The sequence below is a fragment of the Lactuca virosa genome, chromosome 9, assembly GCF_052849685.1.
Source record: "Lactuca virosa cultivar CGN04683 chromosome 9, Lactuca_virosa_CGN04683_v6, whole genome shotgun sequence".
In the NCBI taxonomy this organism is placed as follows: domain Eukaryota; kingdom Viridiplantae; phylum Streptophyta; class Magnoliopsida; order Asterales; family Asteraceae; genus Lactuca; species Lactuca virosa.
The window spans coordinates 85,043,621-85,053,546 of record NC_136434.1 but is presented as its reverse complement, the minus strand read 5'-3'; the positions used below and the strand labels follow the sequence as shown (position 1 = coordinate 85,053,546).

Genomic DNA, 9,926 nt, shown 5'->3' with positions numbered 1-9,926 from the left:
ATCATCAGATCTTGGATATTTCATGACAGAGAAAATAGATTTGAAGAGCATTCTAGAGAGAGAAAGTAGATCTGAAACGAATTTTAACAGATCTAGAACGAATCTATGGATAGAATTTGAATCTCTTCAACAAAATTGCTTCTAAAACACGAATCAATAACAACTCTAAATGAATTTTAGAATAAGAAACAAGATATGAAAATGTTCTAGAGAGAGAAAATCCAATCTGAATGAATCAAAGAATAGAATTCGATTTCTAGAACAAGATTTCCTTCCAAAATAGAGCACTTACAAAACTTGAAGAACGATGTACGATTCATAAGATAAAATTGCCATTTTGGATTATTGTTTTGAAATACTTTCTTAAACCTTCAAGATTAAGCTCTGATACCACATGTAGGATCCCATGGAAATGACATTGTAGAATTAAGAACAATCAACATGAATCAAACGATAATGAAATCAACACAAGTTGTAAATAATTTTGTTTAAGCTCATTTAGTCTGGAAGTCATCTCAAGTGTACAAATATGGAAATGTTAGAACTCTCTCTCTCTCTCTCTCTCACTCTCTAACACTTAAGACCACAACACTATATATAGTGCTATTCACCATACTCAAAATGTATAGTGTGACTAAGGAACGAAGTACAACCTCAATGTGTACACTAAAATAGATAGCTATATCGAAGGTGCTTATTCTTCTATATACAGTACAACTCGTATTCTCTATCACCTTCTCCAAGCCTTTTTTCATCAGAAATGACACATCATCAGATTCAATATTTCTTGACTCAACACTTTATGTCTTTAGTTGCAAGTCCTTCAAGTTCGAAGGAAAAGGAGATGGCTTGATTGAGATATCTGGATATTCTCGGGGCATGACATCTAATCTATGTTTATCTAATATGACTTTGTTTTCAAAACAAGAATTTAGCTTCCTCTTTGATGTTGATTTTGTGATACTAAGTTTGATTATGTTATGGACGGAACCCACTTTTTTAGTAATTTCTTACTCTGATTTTTCAAAAAAGTTATGATTGCTTTTTGGGACATTACAGAGAGATGTTTGCTTTATGATTATCATTTTAGAAATGTCATGATCGAGAGGATAGACTTTGCAAACTTATTCCATGGTCTTATATGTGATGTTCCCATGATTCAAAAATAAGAGTAAGGCTTCTAATAAAGTTTAGTGAGAGATGTTAAGTCTTGATTACGCCTTAATATACCATCACGCCCTTATGAGAAATAGATTCGTTACATATCCAACTTGATTCGTACAACATACTGTAATCAACCTCAAGGGATTCAATGAACCCAAGTTTTTCAATAAAAATTTTGTGATCATTTTTCATAAATGATTCTTTCGTGCTTTAGAAATAGATCAAACTACCAATATCAAAATAAAAAGACAAAGGGTTTTGAGAATTATCAAGAATGATTCCTCGTTACCTTTTATTTTATTAAATTGTCAATTTTATTCCTTACTATTTCAATTTCATAATACCAAACACACACCTAACCATTCATATTGATTTTAGTATCTTCATCATATTTTTAAGAGAAAACTGCAAATTTGGTCCTTATACTTGTTAAAAATTAGGGCTTCGGTCTTTAAACTTTCAGTTTTGCATAGATGGTCCTTATGGACATGCTTTCTTATGGGTTTGGTCCATGTACAAGCTGAAATGACTAAATTTCCCTTGCGTTAATTTTTTTTACACCTTTTCCCTTTTATTTTAAAGTTTATTAAGATAAAAAATAAATAACACCCACACCATCCATACCCATCATACCCTTTTTCCTTTTCTATTTCTCTCTTTCACTCTTTCTCTCGGTCCCTCTCTCTCTCTCTCTCGCTTTTTTTCTCCCTCTCTCTCTCTTTGTAAATCTCTTACATATAGACACAAACCATTTCCCAATCAAAGAAAACGTAAAATATTATCATAAGCATGTATTTGTTGTTTCTTATTATGAGTTACATCTCTGTAGAAATGAATGCTCCCAGAAACATAAAATCAAATGAGCTCTATAGTCTTACTTTGGCTACTTGTTTCGCATTTCAATGAAACCAATTACACGAAAAATATTAAAATAAGAAAGACCCATGAATGAATAGCGATATAAGTTTGTGCTAAAGACTTTTAAAATCACAAATAATCAAGGATCTCAACATCTAAGATGAATCGAAGATGAATGGCGATATAAGTTTGAATTATAGGCAAACTAGACAAAATATGAAGGTGTACATGGTGTTATGGAGATGATTTCAGATGAATTAAGGATGATGATGAACAATGAAGAAGATGGTAGTGGTTGTGTAACCATGGACGCATGTTATGGTTTGGCGGTGATGAACTTGTTAGAAAAGTGTCAAAGGTAATTAACTAGTGGTAATATTTCTAATAATAACAGGGTCATTTGGGTTGCCCTCATGACCCATTTGAGCAACAAGGAATTAGGAGAAAATAAGTTTATTAATTTATTATGAATTAATAAATCAACTGGAAATTATTTTGGAATTAATTAAATAATTTTTATTAATTAAAATGGTTGAATATTAATTAATTAAGTTGTTAATCAATTAGAATATTCCAGAACCCTCGACGAGATGGTAGGGACGAAAATAAGATAAGGATATGGATTATCCTTAGGTTTTTTAGTTTCTTAAAGATTAAGCAACACAAGACTATAAATAGGGAGTTAGGGATCAAACCTCGGGTGCTCCTAACTCCTAAATTTCTTTCTCCCTCTTCCCTTACCTCTCATGGAATGAAAATTATACCCCTTTTAGGGCTATTGGAATATTAGAATTTTCATTCCAAGCTTTCCCACTCCTAGGTTTTATTACTTCTACTCTCTTAGTGACTTGAATGTGATGTAAAAGAGGGATTATACTTTGGGTCCTCTCATCCAAGCAACTTGGTTGTTACAATATCTCACGAGGAAGTTCTAAGAAGGTACAAGAAACATGAAGTTAGTAAATTTACAAGTTTTTCAAAGTAGGTTGCTATAATAGAACAAACCTAAATCTATTAGGGTGCATGTATACATAGAATTTTAGTTTGTTTCCGCTGCCATAACTAATGTGCATAGATGCAAGAAAACCCATCATAACTGATAGTAAGTCCACTCGTCATGCACTTACTCGGAGATGGGGGAATCTAAAACTCAAAGACATAAAAAAGAGATCCAAATCACAGCCTAGAACGGGTAAAGACAAAAAAAAGTTTAAGATGAATACGGAAATACAGATGAAAAGATGAACCAGAAACCGAAATCCTCAAATGGTTTTTGCATCGACAAATAAAAACGAGGGGGGGGATTGGGGTGGTAGACCTATTTTGTCTTTAATATTCTTGATTTTAATAAAAATAAAAAAATCAAAAAATCTACCTATTCTAAAAAACGAAACCTACAAATACCACATGTCCCTTTCCTAGCATGCCTCTTTGACACATGTCATTTTTCTATGATTTCTACCATTATCCCATTTTATTTAGTAACAAAATCAACTTTGATTCAAATTTTGAAAAGAAAAATCCCAAAATAATAACTTTTTCGAAATATATGGTATCTATCTTTTAAAAACCCTGTTAAATCTCTCAAGTTTCAATGTATCCCAATAAATCAGTGATGCATTCTCCTAATTACCTTCTTTACCCGATCCTCCATTTAAAGTTCATATGAAATAAAAAATCCTATCATAATAAAATTTTCAAAAATATATATCTATCTTTTAAAAATCCTATTAAATGTCTCAGATTTTAATCAGATTTTAATGTATCCCCATAAATCAGGGATACATTCTCCTTATTACCTTCTTTACCTGATCCTCCATTTAAAATTCATATCAAATACACGGCAAACCCTTGCTTTTAATTCATAATACTTTTTTTGCTTTCATAACTTCCATCAACACGAATTCTACAATAGAGACCAACGAAAAACCAGGTTAGTTCATCTTCAATCATCACATGTTTCTAAGCGTATTACTATGTTATTATATTTTTCTATGTGTTTGAATGATTGAAAGATTGGTTTGAATGATTGTGTTTGATTCCAAAATAAAACCATGTTTTCTCTAAATTTGTTAAAAATAAGTTTCATATTATCATCATCTCAAAGTATGTTGCTATTTTCATAGGTTTTCCAACTTCATGAATTTTTCAAAATAACAACCTACTTTGAAATATCTCTAATTGCTATATGTTAATTTTGTAACATTATAAGTTTTGTATTAGCTGTTAAAAGAAAATACATTACTATATTATGGTTATATGGCAAAACCTTTCTTTGGAAGATGTTATCAACATCTATAAGATCTAAAGGACAAATTGTTTTGAATGTTGCTTTCAAGCAATATTGCTTTTTTGTTACTAATCAGAGGTAGAACAACACACTCTCATTTTGGTATTCCTTTAAATCTTAATGAATATTCTTTTTGTTCTATAAAGCAAAACAGTGATGCCTCCAAATTACTAAAACAAACATCACTAATTATTTGGGATGAAGCGTTGATGGTTCATAAGCATGCATTTGAAGCATTAGATTACACTTTAAAGGATGTTTTAAGTTCTCGTAATGTTCGCCACTCAATTATCCCGTTTGGAGGCAAAGTAATCGTATTTGGAGGTGATTTCAGACAAATTCTACTAGTTGTTTCCAATGGCAGTAGACAAGAAATTGTCAATGTGTCTTTAAGTTCTTCATATATATGGAGCAATTGCAAAGTACGAAATTTAACGAAGAACGTGAGGGTGACTGTTGGAAAAGACCCGTCTGAAATACAACAAACAATGTTATTTGCAAAATGGCTCTTGGATATAGGATATGGAAATACTGGTGGTTCTAATGATAGTGATGCGGTTATTCATATTCTTGATGATCTTCTTTTTACTCAATCTTGTGATCCTATAGGTTCATTAATTAAGTATGTATATTCACCATTTCTTGAAAACTTCAACAACCAAATTATTTTGATGAAAGAACAATAATTGCACCAAAAAATGAAGTCGTTCAAGAAATAAACAATCGTCTACTTTCACTGTTTTCCGGGGAAGAAAAAGAATACCCCGCTTCAGATAGTATCTGCTAATAAGAGTTTATTCATAATCATTTTGATGAGAGTTTATATTCACCTGGTGTTCTAAATGGACTTAAAATCTTCAGTTTGCAAAACCATAAGTTCGATTTTAAAGTTGGTGTTCTGGTTATGTTACTAAGAAATATCGACCAGAAAAATGACTTATGTAATAAGACTAGACTTCATATGGTATCATTGGGTAATCGCGTCATAGAAAAACAATGGTCTTAACTAGAAGCAATATTTGACATCAAACTTTTATTTCAAGATTGTCTTTAACACCTTTAGACAACAAAATTCCTTACAAATTCTAAAGGAGACAATTTCTCTAGCGGTTTGTTTTGTTATGACCATAAATAAAAGTCGACGACAATAATTGTCAAAAGTTAGTTGTTTTTGCAAGAACCAATTTTCATACACGGTCATTCTTTATTTAAAGTAAAGAACATAGAATGATTGAAGTTATTGATTTTAGATAAATATGATAATTTAACCAATAAAACTATCAACATTATATACAAATAAGTTTTTCAAAATCTATGTTAAAATATTATGTTTATTTTATTTAACAAATTAATTCATGATTACTTACAATCGACAATACGCTATATTTCTATAATATATTTTTTTTGTCTATATAATAATTTTAAAAATACCGATCATTTTGAGTTTGGAAAGAAACCAAACGATAACGAAACATGCTTATAAAAAAATCTATATAAAATTAGAAGTTTATGAAATAGATCAATTTTTTTGACAAACAAATAGACCAAATATACAGTTTTATCTACTTTCTTGAAATGAATAATTTATGGGATGTCAACAAATTGTGCATAAATATTTAAAACATCAACTTGTAAAAAATAAATAAAACTTATTATTTTCTTCTATATTGCTGTTTTTTAAAATATTTTTTTACGTTTTAATGGAAAAGTAGATAGCAGATTAGCAATCGAGTGAGGTGGGTGGGTGGGTGCTCGGCCGTACTCGTTCGGTTCTCCGCCGAAGCATCCATGTCCAACACGGCTGATGCTTCTTCTGCTATCCACGCGTCAATCGATCATTGGTCTATCAATCTGACAAGTACTTTCCTTTACCTTCTCTCACACACATTTCCACACTCGCTACGTGTTTGTGTAGTGCACAATACATGCCTTACTACTAACTCTTGCCTTTTTCTCACCTCTGACATCGGAAAAACAAGAATATCTTCACAACTTCACCGGAACGCCATCTCCAAAGATAGAAAACACACCTCTCCTTTTTATTTTCTAAAAGAGAAACCAAAGAAAGAAGAAATTTAGAGCAAGACCCACCGTCAAGACGATTTCTTTGAAATAAAATTTTTTAGGGTTTATCCAGCTTCATCGTCGTCTTCGTTGTTGTTGCTTGTATGTGTTCCTTTCGATGCGAATATAGTCTTTAATCCACGCACAAACAAACACATGAGCATATTCTCTTGGATGCTTCTGTAAGTTTTATCTTTGATGCTCTTCCTCTCTCTCTCTAACAATCTTTTATATTTTTTCAGGGATTCAAAGTTGAATTTCCATCTGGGTATTTCGTATTTGGATGATTTCTTCAATCAATCCGTCTGGGTTATTGGTACCTTTCCATTTTATTTTATTTTAGGTGAAAAAGCTACGATCTTTTCAGCCATCACACTGTTTTATTGCTCGTATGTGTGGTGTTCGCGAAAAAAAGATCAAATCTTTATGTCTTCTAACCTCCTCTAAACGATGAAGAATCTAATCGAGGGTTTTAAACGATAAGTTTTTGGATGATGGTGTTTTATCTATGCGAGATTCTTGAAGGGGGTTTTTGAAGGTTAAGATGAGGAACAGGGGGATAATCTGAAATTGCAGTATGAGTAACAGTGAGAAGAACAACATCAAGAAATCAAAAGAAGAAGGGTCATTCGATAGTAGTAATAGTAATCATAATAGCAATAATAAATCTGGAACAGTTAAATCGGGATCAGGTTGCTCAAAATCAGTTTGTTCAAATGGGTCAATTACAAATTCAGACTGCACGATTGATGAAAGGGTGCTTGTTGATCCAAAACTCTTATTTATCGGAGCCAAAATTGGAGAAGGAGCTCATGGGAAGGTTTACGAAGGAAGGTAAACAATATATCTACTTATATCATTACCATTTACATTTCAATTCTCATGATAATTTTCCTTGTTTATAAAAAAAAATTGCTCATTTTGGCTGCAAAATCCAAGATTAAGGTGAATCCCAAATGCGTATTTTGAAGTTGACATAAAGCTTTAAGACAAATTCATTTGAAAGAAATCTTGTAGTAAGTTAGCATGTGTTTACCCTGTTTTGAAGTCATTCCGCTAACATGTACAAGGGTCCTTTACTCCTTTTCCTTGATATACTTTTTAATTTATTCTTCAAACATTCTAAAATTTAGATTTTATTATTTATTCTAAAAAGGGTTTTTAACATTTAACATTTAACATTTATAGGTATGGTGATCGAATTGTGGCTATAAAGGTTCTCAACCGTGGGAGTAACACAGAAGAACGAGCTGCACTTGAAGGCCGTTTTGCACGTGAAGTTACTATGATGTCAAGAGTGAAACATGACAACCTAGTTAAGGTATATTTGCTTATTACAAGGTTTAAAGTTTAAACTCGATAGATTTATTAATTAAATTTTTTCTTTTTTGCAGTTTATTGGAGCTTGTAAGGAACCTTTAATGGTGATTGTCTCTGAGCTATTACCCGGAATGTCACTTAGGAAATATTTGGGAAGCATTCGTCCAAATCAATTAGACCTTCGTTTGGCTTTGAGTTTTGCTCTTGATATTGCTCGAGCCATGGATTGTTTGCATGCTAATGGGATTATACACAGAGATTTAAAACCCGGTATTTTTTTATTTATTTATTATTATTCCAGAAAAGGGTTATATTCAAAACATATCAACATTGTGACTTGTGACTTACTTCCAGACAATTTGCTGTTAACTGCAAATCAGAAGTCTGTGAAGCTTGCAGATTTTGGCCTTGCAAGAGAAGAAACCGTTACTGAAATGATGACAGCAGAGACTGGTACTTACCGTTGGATGGCCCCTGAGGTATTTTTTTTTTGCTGATGTGGACATGTGACATGTCACATGACAGGTTTATTGAAACAGTTTTATTAAATAGTACTACTATTCTACTGTTGTGAAAAGATTGAAGCATGGTTCATTATTATCATTATTTGCATTTGTTCACTTTCCAATGATTAAATTGTAGCTGAAAAAAAAAAATGAAATTGTAAAATTTGCAGTTGTATAGCACAGTGACTTTGCGTCAAGGGGAGAAGAAGCATTACAATAACAAGGTTGATGTTTACAGCTTTGGAATTGTGTTGTGGGAATTAGTCACAAACCGAATGCCATTTGAAGGCATGTCAAATTTGCAAGCTGCTTATGCTGCTGCTTTTAAGGTCTTTCGTTCTTTCTATCTGACTATTTCAATGATGAGGGCATTTACGTCTTTTGCACAAATAAACTATCAAGACCAAGTCCCTGTCCCATCTTTTTTAATAGGACAAAATTTTTTGTTTTATTCACATCAGTCTCAGTCCAGTGCATGTCAAATACAGTACAACTTGTTCTGTTCTGTATATATCAAATACAGGACAACCTGTTTTGTTCTGTTAAGTATTCATTTCTAACTTATTTTATTTTATTTTATTATTTTTTTTTTTTGAAACAGCAAGAAAGGCCGAATCTTTCGGATGACATAAAACCTGAACTTGCGTTCATCATACAAGCATGTTGGGTAGAAGATCCAAATCTAAGACCAAGTTTTGACCAAATCATACGCATGCTCAACACATTTCTCTTCACCCTCCCACCACCACCACCCGCCACGTCACCGGAAGAATGTGATGCCGCTGATGACGTGGCGGCGGCAGCAGCAAGTAATGGCGAGCTTTCCGCACGCTCAAGACGCAAGTTTTCTTTTCTTCGTCAGATTTTTGCTGCCAAAAAAACCAAAAACTCGCAATGAGCCACCATTAAGATCTTCATTTGACTCAACAGATACTTACTTTGATCTTTGAGTGAAGTGTATGTAAGCCCTAATTATCAAATAGTTTATAGATTATGTGGTAATAGGGCGAATAGGTACAATGGAAGTGTCTTAGTGGACATTGGTTGTAAATGAGCCACATAAAAACTCTAGATTTTTTTTTTACTTATGTTAATATGAATGCTGCTGTAGTTTAGCTTTTTTGGTTGCCCTTTTGACGTGATTGTTGGATTGAGGGTGTTGTACAACTTTTTCTGCATGAGGTACATGTTACCATGGGGTTTGTTGCTCAAGTTAAAGGAACCAACATATGGAGAACTTATGCTATATTTTTGTACCAATCCTCTTAAGGGTGATTTGATTGTGTTGGTTTTTAAGTTACAATAATGGAGTTAATTTTTAGTATTATGGCTACTTGTATTTCTTGGTTATGTACTATATCATTAGAATGGGTTATTTGATTTTTGATTATGTAAATCCTATATAAAGTTTCAAGAAAGGATTAATTACATGAATATTGTACTTCGTTAATTAAATGAATGTTGTACTTCATTAAATCCTAGGTGGTAAAATCCTAGGACATTGTACAACTATTATCACACGTGGTGTAACTGTTGTTTTACATTGTTGTTCTGTTTATGCCAATTATTGCTACGTGAAAAAGACTTACTATTTAAAACATGTCGTTTTTTTATATTTCTATTTATTAAGAATGTTACGTTATAGTGTGCATCTCAAAAAAAGAGACCTATACAACAAAAAATAAATAAATAAATAAACTAATGTGATATGTCTAAAAAAAATA

At 32.1% G+C, this 9,926-nt stretch overlaps 2 protein-coding genes across 2 annotated transcripts; both read left to right on the top strand.

Annotated features, from left to right (window-relative positions):
* The first annotated feature begins 2,258 nt into the window (after positions 1-2,258).
* LOC145139467 (uncharacterized) lies at positions 2,259-4,998 on the top strand. The gene is made up of 2 exons (XM_079073281.1): positions 2,259-2,380; positions 4,389-4,998. The coding sequence occupies exons 1-2, from the start codon at positions 2,259-2,261 to the stop codon at positions 4,996-4,998; spliced, it is 732 nt and encodes a 243-aa protein (XP_078929407.1).
* Positions 4,999-6,161: 1,163 nt separating this feature from the next.
* Positions 6,162-9,320, top strand: LOC145136872 (Protein kinase superfamily protein). The gene is made up of 7 exons (XM_079070983.1): positions 6,162-6,478; positions 6,619-7,210; positions 7,565-7,697; positions 7,771-7,966; positions 8,051-8,175; positions 8,373-8,531; positions 8,804-9,320. Exons 2-7 carry the CDS (start codon positions 6,954-6,956, stop codon positions 9,098-9,100), a joined length of 1,167 nt encoding a protein of 388 aa, XP_078927109.1. The 5' UTR covers positions 6,162-6,478; positions 6,619-6,953; the 3' UTR covers positions 9,101-9,320.
* The last annotated feature ends 606 nt before the right edge of the window (positions 9,321-9,926 follow it).

Coding starts and splice junctions, on each gene's coding strand:
- LOC145139467 (XM_079073281.1), top strand. CDS start 2,259: ATGGAGATGATTTCAGATGAATTAAGGATGATGATGAACAATGAAGAA. Junction 2,381..4,388: donor TTGTTAGAAAAGTGTCAAAG/GTAATTAACTAG, acceptor GTTACTAATCAG/AGGTAGAACAACACACTCTC.
- LOC145136872 (XM_079070983.1), top strand. CDS start 6,954: ATGAGTAACAGTGAGAAGAACAACATCAAGAAATCAAAAGAAGAAGGG. Junction 7,211..7,564: donor GGGAAGGTTTACGAAGGAAG/GTAAACAATATA, acceptor TAACATTTATAG/GTATGGTGATCGAATTGTGG. Junction 8,532..8,803: donor CTTATGCTGCTGCTTTTAAG/GTCTTTCGTTCT, acceptor TTTTTGAAACAG/CAAGAAAGGCCGAATCTTTC.